The following is a 16022-nucleotide window of genomic DNA, read 5'->3' as shown; positions in this document are numbered from 1 at the left end:
GTACTATTTGATCCAAGTTTAATGTATTTAAACTAGTTCACCTCTTTAGACGAGTCAAAATCATATTATCAACGTTCTGCTTCGGACCTCCCATACAACAAAGAGAAGTGGGAAAAAAAGAAAAAGCATTTCCATTTTTGCATTCTTGTGGATTATCCATTAAATTTAGAACAAACTAAGCTTCTTTTTTTCCTTTTCTTTTTTCTTTACTGGGTTAGAACCTTACAAAGCTGAAACATTGCTTTTATTATTATTATTTTTGGTTTCAAGAGAGATGATGAATTTAATATAATGAAATAAAAATCTTAATAATTAATATATGAGTACAAATAGTTGTCCCACCACGATAATAGAACCTAAAAGCTCTTAATTACTAAGTTGGGATATGAAATATTGCGTTGCGACATTTTACTCAAAACATTATTGCTTCTACAATACGGATATTATACATAGAAAACAGTAAAACCAGCAATTACCAATTCGTATCTCTAATATTAGATTTCACTTAGGGTGTTTTTTTTAATCTTTGTTATTTCCTAAAATTGATTATGTTTTTGTTCTATAGAATCTGATTTGACCTTATAATACCACATGCCGTTGGAAAAATGATGCAGAGCTATATATATATATATATACATACTTTATTTAAAATTAAGAAATGAATGCATGGGACACATCCATGGAGTTCTTCCACTCTTCGGTCTCAGTCTTCAAACTGACAGCTCACAGCCTCACATTATAAGTTCGTGAAAAGGGCAGAAAAGACGAAGACACCAGCCGAGGAAACATTACCAACCCATGAAAAAACACAAATGGAAATAATTAATCAACCCACAATCTTTCCTCAAACGAAAAAAAAGGGCAAAAACAAAAATTAAATTAAAACGAATAGAACCATGACCAACAACATCCGGGATGAACACTCCCAGGTACTTTGTCATTATTACATTATTCACATCTTATGGCAGTGATAAATCCTTGTTTCGGTGTGCACCATCTAAAGTCTCAATGGATCTGAACTAATTTAGATTTGAGTAAAGGCGGATCATGAAGGGTAAAGTTCTCCTAATCGTGGATGTTCTCTACTCACAAGAGTATGTACTTGAATGCATTATGAGATCTTATTTAAAAATGACAAGTATCGAATTATTTGAAACATCCCATATTGATGTGAAAATCCTATGTGGTGCTAAAAGAATGTATCTATTTCCCTGTGGTGCGGTGACAAATCTTTAAATTATCAATAATAATATAACTCAATTCTTTCCGTTTAATTAAACAAATGGGCAAATCACTCTTGTAGAATCTGATTTACGTCCAATTTACTCAATGAGTAGGTACAAAGCTGAGGATTCTGATGTCTGATTAATTAAGTAATTAAGGGGGTTTGAGGTGTTATTGCTTTTCCGAGAGACGCTCCCCAAAAATAAATGGAAGTATGGAAAGAATGAAAATCGAAATCACCGAAAAAAAAAACCCTTTTTTTTACATTCAATCCGTACATTATTTCCATTACGAAGATATCGTACATGACCTAGGTCTTGCGTAGTGAATCAGTGATTGTTACTTTCTCGTACATGCATCATTGCTCAATTGATACAATATTCTTCATTAATCTATATGTTAAAATCCTTTTCTTTATATAAATATCAAATTTTATTTAAGATAACAATGATTTCCGTGACAGCTTGAAATCATTTCGGATGTAAAGTGTAGGAAAATTTTACGCGCTTCTCCAATAAAATTTCAGATTGTTGTACATATTCAAACAATTTATTTAAATATTTCTTCTATGGCCAATAACAAAACTAATACACATATCGAGATTGGAATGAAATGACAATGATTGTACGAATTGATAGCGTGGGCAACTATGTTTTCTTTCCAATATACATTAAAAAATGAATATATGTAGCTAGTGGAAAATCGTGAAATAAAGGACATATATAAAATAACAATCACAATAGTGAAATTAAAGGACATATATAAAATAACAATCACAAGATGTACACAATAAATAAACTGTAATCATGAGCGAGAGCAAAGTTTATTTTTAGCCCATGAGTTTAAAACTTATTGAAAATACCTCTCGATTAAATTGATACTTGAACGAGAATTCATTTCAAATAATAAATGGACAACATACCGCGTGTATCTAAAAAACAAAATGAGAAAGGAAAGGGGAGGAGGGAACACAAAGCACCTTCAAAGGGCCCATTTCTTGTCTCCTATCAGTATACCCATGATGTGATTTTCATCTTTTCTCCACTTCACTCTCTTCCCCCACCCCCCAGCTAGCTATTCTCTCTTTCACCCTTCTCACTTATTTTCCCTCTTTCCTACTGATTGTCTTTGCGCAAAAACACACTTAGAGAGAGGGACATACAGATCTCTCCGCCCTCATCCTCTCCATCTCAATTCAATCACCACCCCATGTCATCAGGTGAGAATAGTAGAGTAAACCCCGTCGAGGGATCATCCCGATCACCAATCGTTGATCATCAAGTGCCGGCGCATCCACAAGCAGTCGTGGCCCCGTTGAGCCGATACGAATCCCAGAAGAGACGAGACTGGAACACGTTTGGCCAGTACTTGAGGAACCGGAAGCCCCCAATCCCCCTCTCGCAGTGCAACTGCAACCATGTCCTGGATTTTCTCCGGTACCTCGACCAGTTTGGGAAGACCAAGGTCCACCTTCACGGGTGCGTGTTCTTTGGGCAACCCGACCCGCCTGCCCCGTGCACCTGCCCTCTCCGGCAGGCTTGGGGCAGCCTGGATGCTCTGATTGGTCGGCTAAGGGCCGCATACGAGGAGAATGGTGGAACCCCGGAGACGAACCCCTTTGGCAACGGGGCAATTCGTGTGTACCTCCGTGAAGTGAGGGAGTGTCAGGCTAAGGCGAGGGGAATCCCCTACAAGAAGAAGAAGAAAAAGAAGAGCCAGCTCAAGACGATCAGCGGCTCAACTCGACAAGACTCGAGGCAATCAGCCTCATGAGTGTGTCTTTGAACTGCTGCGACATATACCTAAGGTAAATTTAATTTCGTTACATAACCATATAGATGTCATCTTAACGATCTGGAAAGTGCTGCTGAAGTGATCAAAAATCGGTTGTTGCTTTAAAGACGTAGGGTTAGGTGGAAGAGCCAAGTCCCAAAAAAAAAAAATTTTACTGGGAATTTACTTCCATTGATGGTCAGGATCAATGAAAAAATATGCTTGATCATGGGTAGAGTCTAAATTCCTCCATGAAACCCTAGCGAGCACATTATCAAAACCCTAATTTGGAAGGTTCCTTAGATATAGGGACAAAAGGGATGGAAGAAAGAGCTCGAGCGGTTTCGTTAGCACAGGCCGTGAATTAATCGGTAGAGCCATGATAAGATATGAGAAAAGAAGAACAATATAGAAACACACACACACACACTCTCTCTCTCTCATATTATTAAAAATACTGTTTGTGGTTCCTAATTAAATATGTTACACCTTTTTTCAATGGTTTTGGCCCCTTTTTATGATTCTGTGAGATTTTGTGCTCCCCATGGGATGACCATAAAAATATGTGACATGACATTTGGATGAATTTCTTATACATTCGTCATTTATAGCGCTCAAATGGTGGAATGGAAAATTTTAATTCCATCTTAATTTTTCTTATATAATTGATCTTATGCCTGACCAGATACAATAATTAATTCGTCCTGTGAAGTGTCTCGAAGGTTTGAGCCAAAATTGTACCCATGGAAGCAGACAAAGGAGCCTAAGAATGTATTTTTGTTCCTAAGTGTGAGGGAAATCATTAATTCTTTTTCCTTGTCAGAATCCATTGCTGGTCTTCACACAACATAGGCAACAAGGCTAGTATCATTTTAAAATTTTAGAAAAATATATATATAAGTGATATGCATGCTTTTGTTTTTTGGTGAAAGGTGATTGCATGCACTAGTCCCTTTTGTTCTGCTGTTGGGCATTACTTTCTCCCTTCTATATGATTCTGTGCACATACGGTCCCTTGTCCTTGCATTGTACTTGGTTGTCACCTATCTTCATTTTTTTCTATTCTAGGAAAGGTCTGTGTCTCATCACATTTTATTTTAAGGTATCTTGGGATAATCCACCATCCCCTTAGGTATTGATCCTAATCTCTTGGCTGCTGTTAGATGAAAGTTATCCAAAGTGTAGATCTCAATCATAAAAAATTGGTCTGATGGCCACAAGAACCGGGTATAATTCATTAGAGGAGCCGAGATCAACTACCAGTAACCCGTTTGCTGACTCTGCCAAGAGCATTACCAACACATACAAAAGCATTACAAGGAAAAGACAAAAAATAAATAAATGGGTCACTGAATAATTACCGAGGCTGAGAAAGTTTTCATGACTTGATAAAACGACTGAGGAACGAAAATTGGCGTAATATGTTAAATCATAATCAAGGAATCAGTCTTTATGAAGCAACAGCTAACACAATGTGCATGGAGGCTCTGTTTATGTCAATTATATACATGAGCAACGACATTTACGTAACATTGTGGACCGATCTAATGGTTATTCTGAAATAATATTTGCTTACCTTATTAATTTGGCCACTTTCGCCGTTGAAGAATTTTATGTATTTTTCTTAAAAATCGATGTTGCATAACATGGATCAAAGAGTGATGGATGAGTTTTGTCTCATGTTTTGATGATACCTCAATATTAGATATAGCAGTCATCATCAAGCTTATATAACTAGCTTGGAAGCTAAGGGCATCTAACTTGTATAAGAGCATATTTATTTTTTTAAAAAAAAGAAGTTTTTGAGTCCGAGTAATTAATTTCTATTCTGAACAGGGTTTTTTTTTTTTTCGGTCGGCCGATTTTGTAATATATATTTATCTGCAAATGCAACGCCTGACTCACATGCAGGCAAGGAGGATGAACCATGAAACCAAAATTACCAAATCCATTTTTTTTTTCAAAATTGATCACTTAATATATATAAGTCGATCGATCCTTAGGAATCCCCCCTTTATATACATTATTTTAATGTTATTTTTCACCGAAAATAAAGTATGCTAACGAGAAACTCTGTGAGTCTTATTTAATTAAACAAAAGAAATTAACATATGGAAACTAGCAAGTCTTATTCTCTATCACATTGGGAGTTGAAGAACTTGATAGCTTACGTTCTAATTGATTAGCTGGGAATTAGTAAGAGAGAAAAGGATGGATGAGAATTTTATCCCAACAGAAATAACAAGAAAAAGAAGAAAAAAGAAAGGAATGGATGGGAAGGAGGGAGAGGAAGCTAGCAAAGGAATAGGGGAACCGCAAGGGGCAAATCGAGTAAAAAAAAAGGAAAAAGACACATAAAAATGACAGGCCTAGTCACATAAAATTGCAGATTTTGTATCATAGAATTAAATATTTACACTATGTTCTTATTTTTCATTTTCTTTGTAATTTTTAATTTTTAAATTCTTTTGTTTTTTGGGTTGGAGTGTTGTCTTCCTCAATGTATGCTTGCACCCTGAGCCCATACTGCCACCTAGGGAGTAAACTCTGCATGCAGTTTGCCCATGTTCTGGATTCAAGTGTGCAGTACATGAATAAATCGAATTCCATGAATTTAACGGTGCTAGCTGGTGCCACAAGGCAAGTCAAGGAAGTTTCACGTATGATTCCCAAACGATGTCTGAAAAACTAGATTTAACCAAGGCATGGGGCATTTTGGGACTATCCCTTAAAATACAGAGGGAAATGCTGAAGCTAAACCCTATTTAAGAATATGCATGCTAATGTACATCTTCTATGAGTAGTTCTGGTACACATAATAATTGGAATTATGATGCTTTCTTGTTTATGAACATGACAGCCATGTTTGTCATCTCTTAAATTTTTAAAAAATGGCAATGAGAAGGTCGTTCAAGATTAACAACAAGAGCTTCTTTTGAAATTTAATATTGATAATAGATTTGTTACTCATGATGTTATATGTTGATGATGAGTTAACTTGCACATTTGATTTGTCAAAAAGATGATCTTCTAGAGCATATAACTCTATATATATTGTTTTCACAGTACATATACATTTCTTTTTGGTTAGGTTTTCACCGTACATATATATGTTATCGTGCACCATGCATAATCATATCTTAATATTGCTGTCAACATTCCTCAGTTACAAGCACCTTCAATATGGTAAACCGTAAAACCATCGTTATATGTCACACTTATGCCATAATCTATTTTTAATGTTCTCACGTTATTAGCTAGCTAATCAATGCGATGTTTCTTTTCAAGTCATACGTGTACGATATCGAGTCATCCTTCAGTATTTGGAGAAGCGAGAGTGATCATTTTTCCCCTTCTTCTTCATTAGCTTCATTTTAATATCCGATGGTATAACATTTTTTTTTCAGTTTCTTCTATATATATATATATATATATATAGAATTACCTCATAAGCACACTCATATAGATTGTGGCAAAAGAATCTGCCGTACAATATATGTATACACGAAATATGGAACACATGCATAAATCTCAAATGGATACTCAAGTTCTATCTGATGAACATATAGCTGTTGCTCTCTCTCTCTCTCTCTCTCTCTCTCTCTCTCTCTCTCTCTATCTATATATATATATATATATATATATATATACAAATCCACATATATGCTTTTATATGCTAATCAATTTATTTGACTCAACATATAATGTTGATTAAACTCTGATCCAGGACCATTCTAATTCTATCATTATCTATTTGTACTGTGCAGGTAAGTGACCTGGATAAGTGGGCTGGAGATAGAAGAGGCATGTGTTTGACGGTCCTAATCTCTGCTTGGTTAATCGCACTGAATTCTCTCCCGGGGTAGCCAGTCTCTAATAATTAGCTCAGTTCGCCAAGTTACATATTATATAAGTTAGTCCCGAAATAATCTCAAAAGTACGAAAGAACCGTCAATTTCAATATGTATATTTATTCAGGGATTCATCATTAGAATTTCTGTTAGCTTCAGGTGCGATATCATGTGATAATTAGATAATCATATAAAAGGTTAATGTATGTCAATGGCGGAGATAACCACGTTATGTCCAGTTCTCTCCCTCTCTCCCTCTTTCAAGCCAAAACACTTTGGCTCTTGGAAGAGAATAACTTTTGCGTACGTATTAGGATGTTTAAATCCATGTTGTCTTGTTATAAGGTTATAGTATATTTGCATATATTTCGTGCTACTTGTGAGTCTGGTTCGCCGTTGTGTGTTATTATATGTCGAATTCTATCTACATCTGTGGGGAAATTCTATGGTGCACATTCGTGCCTCTAATTAGGACATATCGGATTATCTTAGGGACAGATAAAGCGAGAGGACGACAAGGGGTGTAGCGGGCACGGTATCTTGATGGCACCATAAAAGCTCCCTAATTAGCCATGTCAAGATTGGACTGAAGGATGCTGAAGAGGGCAAGTCCGACCTATCACTGAACTTTTATTATAGAATGTCGCAGATATGAGCATCCTTAATTTTAAAGAAAATTTCTTGTATTTGCTCCGTAAGGATCGCACCTCCTCTTACTCAAAATCTGCGTCCATCGTTACGATGCCTTATGTAATTATATTCATCTTCCGGCAGTATAGCGTCTAGATTTAGGTGGTATCCAGTTATAGTCATATATGAGATATGAGATATGGTGACTGAATGCTTAATATGAGATATGCTGGATTGAGGTCCCTGCAAATAAAAAAAAAAAAAAAAAGGCCCATCCCCATTACGGACGGCCGGTCTCTGCCTATTCCCAATTTCATCAGCAGTAACCCAGCCGACACAGGGAGTTCACTGTGTCCGAGGTTATTAATATTTCATACTTAATACTTAAATTTGATAGCGTTATAGTATAATTTAAAATGAACGAAAAATTACCAAGTTGGATCTTGGTATTACGTTCACAGTAAAATCAGTTGTGGAGATAATGGTTTGAGGATGACCATTATCAAGATTTTTATTGAATTAAGCTGATTGTGGGATTTACAAAAATAGTTATTCGAGACATGCCATATTAGCAATAATGTATTTCGAAAAACATATATATATATATATATATATATATATATATATATATATATATATAGCAAAGAGGGCGGGGGTTACAAGGCTTTATGCCTAAAAATGCCTCAACCCATAATGCAGATTGTTTTTACCCCCCACTTTTATATCTAGTCTTGCTCAATGACCTAAAAAAGATATTACTTTTAGCTAGGAGTGAACTTTTTCTTTTTTCCTTTTTGATCGATCATATTTTTAACCTGTTGGTTGGCACTATAAACCTATTCTCTAACGACATATTCCCTGTTCGTGAACCTCAAGTTGCCCTAAATTAACACGAAACACTACTGATGGGTTGGACTAGTGTGAAGCCCAAAATACTTTTATGGGCTTTGGCCCACTCCTCACGTAACGGGTTGGGAATCTCTATGAATACCATGAACAAAATTCTAATCCAATTAACTGGAGATCCAGTGAGATATAATTTGATGTAGTTTACCAGATACTTAATTTTTTTTCTGGTGCGTATTGATATTCATATTTGCTATAGAGGACGCAGATAACCCAACTACGGCTTGATTTGGGAGTGCTGCTACCGAAATAAAAATGCTGAAATATAATTACTAAAAAATAAGCGTCGATTTTAAATTAAGCAAAAAGCGTTTGAAAATTAACAATTTGAAACTCCCAAAATTAAATTTAATTAAAATAAAAAATAAACATAAATAATTTTTATAAACACCTATTAATCTGTAAGGGAAAATCATATTTCCAACCGCAAAAATTAACCAAATCATAATTTTGAAAGAATTTATCAAACACTGCTTCTGCATAAAACTTAACAAAATAAGCACTCACTCAAAAGCAACCGCACTCTCAAACGAAGCTGTACGAATTATTATAGGAGATGGGCACCATGTGAACTAATAAGAATCTCGAGATTATATCCAAACCAGAGCCGATATGAGCAATATTAGAAATATAATCATAAATTCACCTACTATCCATTATAACTACACCGATATTTCCATTGAAAATTAGATAATTTTCGGTCCAAGAAAAAGGTCGGATAATGTCTCTGCTACAGATAATTAAGCTAAAGAATATTGATTAGCACTTGGAGAGGGTGCAAACTCCAAATTACAATTCTAAGAGTTATGAAAGGAAAAAAATAATGAAAAAAAGAGAAAAAGGAAAAGCTAGAATTAACTCTGACAAGCTCATCTACATATAGTTTTCAGGGCTGTTATCACGGTGAGAAGGATATGACCGAACTCCCGCTTCCACGAGGCTAGCTATATATATCTGCGAACAAGAACAGTTGCTTAGAGATCGGTGCGAGAAAGATGACATGACAATAACGTGTAGTGTCAAGTTTCATTTATGCTGTATTCAGTCAATCAGTAACAAAAGACACAGCCATACTTCATACGATCAGCTGTAACCTTGAGGTTTTAAACATGATGGCACGGTGTAGCGTTGCAAGACAGAAACGTAATTATATAATCCATCATTGTCATTTCAAACATGAGGTCATTGACAATAATTAGTGAATCAAGACTAAACCATCATGGTCCTTGAGCTCCATCACTCGCAAAGATTTTCAGAAAGAACGTTCCGATCCTACAACTCTGGAGTAAAGTAAGTAACAGCACGATCAACTAAATAACCAGCAGCTGATGCATTCGAGTAAAGAGTTGCTCACCAGTGCTCATACTGGTAGACGAGAATTGAAAAGAATGTAGTGCAACCAGTTCCATTTCATCACTACCAAACTTGCAGTAAGATAAAGACAGATTGGGCATGTAATTCACCGGAAAACAAATGGCCCAACTGGCAACAACACAAGAAAGGGAAGATCACACGACCAAGAAAATATTTTCAGTTGAAAATTTGACTCAACCCCACCTAGGAACGAAAGCAAACAATGCACCACATCAATCATTTTCGGTTGGGCAAGAGTTCAACCCACACGGATGATAAAATGCACAGAAGCATCACCCACAAACTGTATCCAACTACTGGGCAGTTGCTAGGCATGATCACAGACCGAAACAATACCACTCAAACAAAGATCTTTCACCATGACAATTGAATATCAACAGCTGCTCATCACTGCACAAGAATTTACGAGTACCAAAACACTTCAGTTCATCAAAACCAGGACACCCATGAAGCTGCTGAACTATAGAAACTGCATAAGGTGATCGAAACTCGGGAGTAACGAGATAAAAGAATGGATTTTGTTCGAACCATCGGATCCAGAGCGTTTGTTGTGCTTGATCCTTTCAAGCTGAACCTGAGTATCCATGAACATCTTCAACCTCTGCACTTCTAGGTCCTTCGCGAACTGCATCCTCTGCTTCTCCAAATCCACCATCTGTCTCAACTTCTCCGCCTCCACCCTCTCGTAAACCTCCCCAAACCTCTCTATTGCCTTGGCTAACCTCCTCATCCCCTCACCTTCATCTTCATCCTCGTCAGTCTCATCATCATCTTCCTCGTCCTCATCAGGCTCTGCCTCCGCTGCCGCTGCCGCAGCAGCTACAGCAGAGTAGTTCCTCCTGAAATACCCTTCGTCCATTTTATCTGCCGGCCTCTTCTGCGGCAGCGAGATGGCCGGGGACTGCGACAGCGTCTTCTTGTAAGACATGGGAAGGGGCAGCGCCATCGGGGGCGACAGCGGAGACACCGACGTCGACGGCGACGGAGAGACTGCCTTCTTCGCTGACGAGCTAGATCCGATCAGCGCATCCATCCGATCGTAGAAGATCCAGGAGGAGGTCAGGGTTCTGCTCGAGGAAGAAACCCTAGCCTTCTCAGTCTTGTACTTCTTCTTAATCGTATCGATCCGGTTCTTGCACTGCACATCCGTGCGGTGGGTCTTCTTGCTGTGGCCGTGGAGGGCGTTGACGGCGTCGGCGACTTCCTGCCAGTCCTTCTGGCGGAGGTTACCGCGGTTGAGCTCGAGGTGACGGCGGCCCCAGGCGTCGATGAGGGTCGACGTGGCCTCCTCGCTCCAGCAGTCCTCCCGGACGGGCATGGGGCTGGGCTGGTGGGACGGCGCCGGCAGGGCCAGCGGGGTGACGGATTCCGTCAGGTCTCCCATTAGCCAAACTCAGACTAGATCGGCGACCTCCGGCGGCGACCGTGACCGGAGAACAACGATTTTAGGGTTCCGACCGATTGAGGGCAGGAGAGAGAGAAGGGGAAGAAGAAGAAGAAGAAGAAGAAGAAGAAGAAGAAGAGGAGGAGGAGGAGCGGCGATGGAGAAGGGGGAGGAACGCCGGAGGGGGACAGAATAGAGAAGGAGAGGTGGGGTAAAACGGTAAAGGTAGGGGCGAGTCGCCGGGAGCGCGTGGAGGGTTGGGGCGCGTGGCATCGTGAGGGGGTTGGGGGGGAAGTCGGAGTCGGTGCCAGCTCGGATTGGGGGGATCCGTTGGGGACGGCCGATTTGGGGAACCGGTAATTTGGGATTACTGATGATGGTGAGATGAGATAAAGACGCTGCCGTTTCTTTTCTCCCCTCCTTCCCATTATTCCCATCCCGTCCGAAATAAGCAGCGGGGAGCCGGAGGAATGGCCGATTCCGCTTCTGCGGGCTTTAACAACTTTTATGACAATTTGATATATATATATATATATATATATATATTTTTTTTTTTTCGGGGTAACCATCATAACTTTTTTAATGAAAAAATTACAGTAATAATCATATATGTTTGTCATTTTTTAACATTGAATCATGAAAGTTTGACTTTGCGAAATCAAATCCTAAAACGTTTGTAAATGAGGCAACATTGGTCATTTCTGTCACGGCCCGTCACCGAGTCGCCGACATGGAGCAAATGCCGTGAGATTCATTCCAGGTGGCCCATTTTCACTTGCGTGGCCTCCCTTATCAACGCGACCCGATATCACCATACCCATTTTACTTAATACTCGACCCAACATTAACAGCAACAAAAGCGAATTCCCCCCGTTTCCCCAATTGAGACTAGGAACCCTAAATTCCCAAAATCCCCAAAATCGAACAAAGCAATTGAAATCCTAATCCCCTGCTGCTTATTGAAAGCTCTTTGAAATCCCTTGTTGCTTATCGAAAGCTCTTTGATTACTGGCATGGAAGCTGTCATTCGACGAGGAATAGGACAGCAAGCTTCCAGAGGAAAGCACGAAAGAGTGGAGACATCTGGTTGTGAGGTATCTTCAACCTTTTCTAGGAGCAATGCGCATCTTTGTAGCTGCGGATTGCGAGTTCAACAAAAGATATCACGCATGGCAAACAACCTAGGTAGAAGATTCGTTAGATGCTTAAGGTACCGAGAAAATGGAGGGTGTGGCTATTTTAGGTGGATTAACTATCCATTTGAAGCTACTCAGCAGAAATCGATTTCAGAAATTGTTGAATGAGAAGTTTCCTTGTTTGAATGGGAAATGAAGTATATGAAATTAAAGATTAAGTAATTGGATGAGAAGTTAAAGCACCAATAGAGTCATTCTTGTGATGTTAGGTAGTTGTGAATGCAATTGCATGTCTATTATAATTGAAATTTTGTTTGGAATGTGGTTGGGGTGTAAATTCAATATGGCATGACTTATGAAGTAATGAGGCATTATATGGTTTCATTTGTAGATGTTGTAAGCTTGAACTTTGTTATATGAGTTGACTCCCTTCTTGATAATGAAATACAAGGTTGATCTTTTATGGTCAAAGTTGTTAAATCTTCTGCTCATAAAATGAGACACGGTCATAAGATGAAATAATGGCCAAATAGAGATGTTGCAGGAAGCATAATGCTCCAGGAATTTGCATAATAAGATGAGATCGTCATAAAATGAAATAATAACCCAACAAAGATATTGCAGGAAGCATAATGCTGTAGGAATTTGCATAATAAGATGAGACATGGTCATAAGATGAAATAATGCTGCAGGAATTTGCATAATGCTGCAGAGTTCATACATAATCACACTAATGTTGTAGGAAAATCTTCTTTACAGCTCAAAATACAATCAAACATATTAATGTTGGAGGAAATTCTTCTTTATAACTCAAAATATAATCAAAAACTATGCAGATCTTCTTTGTAGCTCATAATGCTGCAGGAAGTTCATACTAATGCTTCAGGAAGTTTGACTTCAGTACAACGAAAAACACAAACCAAACACAGATTTCATCATCCAGATTTTCCAGTTGAACTCCCTTAAAATGATTGCAGTCCTATTTTTCTGCTTGCATCTGCATTTTTCATGTCTGATCTCCTTTGTGCTTGGACTTGAAGTTGGTTGACAATCACCGTCTCCCTTGAATGATCAGCTTCCTTAGCCACGAGTAACTCCCCTACACTTCCAGGCTGAACTTACACAGGATGTATTACACAGAGATGTATCATTGTCCATTACTCCCAAGATACCATTTTATATGAAATCACAAATAATATGGTCAAATAAAAACATAGGATCACTAGCAGGATTTTACAGTAATCGACTCACATTCATTACAATGTATTCTCTATTAATAGTTGAGGTTGTTGTTGCAATGCTTCTGCTTAGTAATGATGACTGAGTTAAAGGTGCGTGGGCTTCATATGTAGCTGCACCGGCCTCTTTAGTTCTTGAACCATATGTAAGGTATGATCTCCCCTTCTATGAGTTGGATTTTTTTCTACTTCCTCCATATCTAATATTGGTACTCCTTTTCTGCCCCTAATTATCATGCATGTTTAATTGACAAATAAAATGATATCATGAATCTTATATTGGATATCTAGTATGTAGTAGTCTGCATATCATTGTCGAGCATACCCTTGTATTACTTCTTTCAAATGCTGGAACAGGTGATGACGATTGGCAATTGTTTGTTGGGTTAGCATTTGTTGCATTGTAGTAAGAGGCCTCGAAGATCCACAGACAACCTGCTAACCAAAATCCAAATTTAGTTCACACAGACATATATAATACAACAGACAAATAATGAAATCCATTAAAATTTAAATTAACTTACTTGTTGAGTGTTGTCTTTGCCTCATAGATTACACATCCCTTATTATAACAAGGCTGCCTACATAGGATGCACGTATTAGTTGTACATTTACGAGACATTTGTTCAACCCTATCTTTTCCAATGGTAGTCTCCAATACTGTCTTTCTTCTCAGTTTCTTTAGTCTGCCTTTTTTCTTCGGGTAGGTGGTTCATGCATGTCAGTTCTCTCTCAAAACTTCGGGTCCTTCACAGGGTCTATCACCTTACCATAAGCTTCTAAAAATATCTCCTTCTTATAGAAGCCATGAACACAATCACTTGGGTCTAAACCCTTATTTAACAGTGCACAAACAACATGACAACAAGGAATTCCAAAAAGTTGACATGCCCTACAATCACATGATTTATTCTTGATATCAACCACATACTTGGGACTCTAAGCCTCGATCTGATAACCATTTTCACCATTCCAAGTAACATGACAATACCTACTAAATTTCAGATTAATTTGCAATTTTTTTTCAACCCTAGGACCAAAATCATTCGTCCACTTCTCATAATTTGATCTCTGAGTGGGGATTCTTTCCAAACCAACTTCTTAATGTCCTCTAACATCAAATAAATGGATTTACACCTTGCTTCAAGTATTCTCCCATTAAAGGCTTCACGCAGATTAGTATCAATAATTTCACATTTAACCATGGGATTAAAGAAAGCCTTACACCAATGCTTGGAATGTGATCTTTCCAACAAGTGCTCATATGCTTAGGGTGACATTTTATGAAGTAATTCCATATTTTCCTTGAAATCGGCTTTAATGGTTGATTTGACAATGTTCTAGAATTACCTTTGTATCTTTAGCCCTTTGTGACTTCCACCCCAATTAGCATAGATATGCCTTGCACACATTCTATGCTCTACATGAGGGAACTAAGCTACTGCTTGTACCAACCCCTATGTAAAAAAAAACACAACAATTAGCACTTTTTAAAAATAATATGAGGGGATAATTAATTTGTACGTATATTATTTACATTGCTTTTTGTTGACCAAATATGATTGACCAACCCAAGCCATCAGTTACATTTAAGTCCTCCTTAAGCAGACTCAAAAAACATAACCATGTATCTCTACTCTCAACTTGAACTACGACCCAAGTTATTGGAAACATTTGATTGTTCTCATCCCTGCCAATGGCAGTTAGCAGTTGACCTTTAACTACTATCTTCAAAAAACAACCATCAACACCAATTATTTGCCTGCAGCCCTTTAGAAATCTTGTCTTCAAAGCCTCAAAGCAGACATAAAATACATCAAAAATAGGTGGCTCAGTTGGTATTGGCTTTTAAACCATCATACACATAGAAGAATCCCTATTTGTTCTCTTTAATTCATCAGCATAAAACCACATCAATGCATACTCTGCTTTACTATCACCAACCAACAAATCATACACATTTTCCTTTGCCCTCCTACACTAGGATCTAGATACCTCCACACCTAGATGCCCATTCACTAGCTTTTTGAATTCATTTAACTTGATAGATGGAAGTGACCTGATTGTGCCTATGTGGTGTCTAGCCAACCATTGGCTATTCACTCTACTATTCTTGTGAGTGATATTGTAGGTGTGATTGTCCAAAATTTTCCTCACTTAGTAAGCTCCAAGGTTCTTCATGCATTTAGGAACTATCTTCCAAGGATAGTTCTTCTCTTTACACCTCACTCTTATATACTCTTTGCAGTTGACCTACAGTAAAAGTAGGCCACTCACAAGTCGGCTCATATTGAGGGAATGTACCAAACTTTCTGAAGTAACATCTAGGTTGCTTTTCTCTCAATGTGTCTTCATCATCCCCAAACTCTAAACTTAATTCACCAGAGTTAATGCTGTGGACCTCATTAGAAGATGGATAGTCTATTATGTATCATTGATCTGTTGCATCACCAGTACCAATAGCATCATCTTTCTCTTTGCCATTGTTTTTCAGCTGATCTTGTCT

At 38.0% G+C, this 16022-nt stretch overlaps 2 protein-coding genes across 2 annotated transcripts; one reads left to right on the top strand and one right to left on the bottom strand.

The window, feature by feature from the left end:
- Positions 1–2268: 2268 nt before the first annotated feature.
- LOC116210455 (protein LIGHT-DEPENDENT SHORT HYPOCOTYLS 10-like) lies at positions 2269–7197 on the top strand. The gene is made up of 2 exons (XM_031544330.1): positions 2269–3031; positions 6765–7197. Exon 1 carries the CDS (start codon positions 2434–2436, stop codon positions 2995–2997), a length of 564 nt encoding a protein of 187 aa, XP_031400190.1. The 5' UTR covers positions 2269–2433; the 3' UTR covers positions 2998–3031; positions 6765–7197.
- Positions 7198–9034: 1837 nt separating this feature from the next.
- LOC116210446 (trihelix transcription factor ASIL1-like) lies at positions 9035–11615 on the bottom strand. Its single transcript, XM_031544317.1, has 2 exons — positions 10287–11615; positions 9035–9338 (listed from the first exon to the last, which is right to left on the bottom strand). Exons 1-2 carry the CDS (start codon positions 11140–11142, stop codon positions 9325–9327), a joined length of 870 nt encoding a protein of 289 aa, XP_031400177.1. The 5' UTR covers positions 11143–11615; the 3' UTR covers positions 9035–9324.
- Positions 11616–16022: the final 4407 nt, after the last annotated feature.

Source organism: Punica granatum, chromosome 1 (assembly GCF_007655135.1).
Source record: "Punica granatum isolate Tunisia-2019 chromosome 1, ASM765513v2, whole genome shotgun sequence".
Lineage (NCBI taxonomy): Eukaryota > Viridiplantae > Streptophyta > Magnoliopsida > Myrtales > Lythraceae > Punica > Punica granatum.
Note: the sequence above shows the minus strand (reverse complement) of the source record. Positions and strands in the feature narration are given on the sequence as shown.

Excerpts from the sequence above, each read along its gene's own strand:
- LOC116210455 (XM_031544330.1), top strand. The coding sequence starts at position 2,434 with ATGTCATCAGGTGAGAATAGTAGAGTAAACCCCGTCGAGGGATCATCC.
- LOC116210446 (XM_031544317.1), bottom strand. The coding sequence starts at position 11,142 with ATGGGAGACCTGACGGAATCCGTCACCCCGCTGGCCCTGCCGGCGCCG.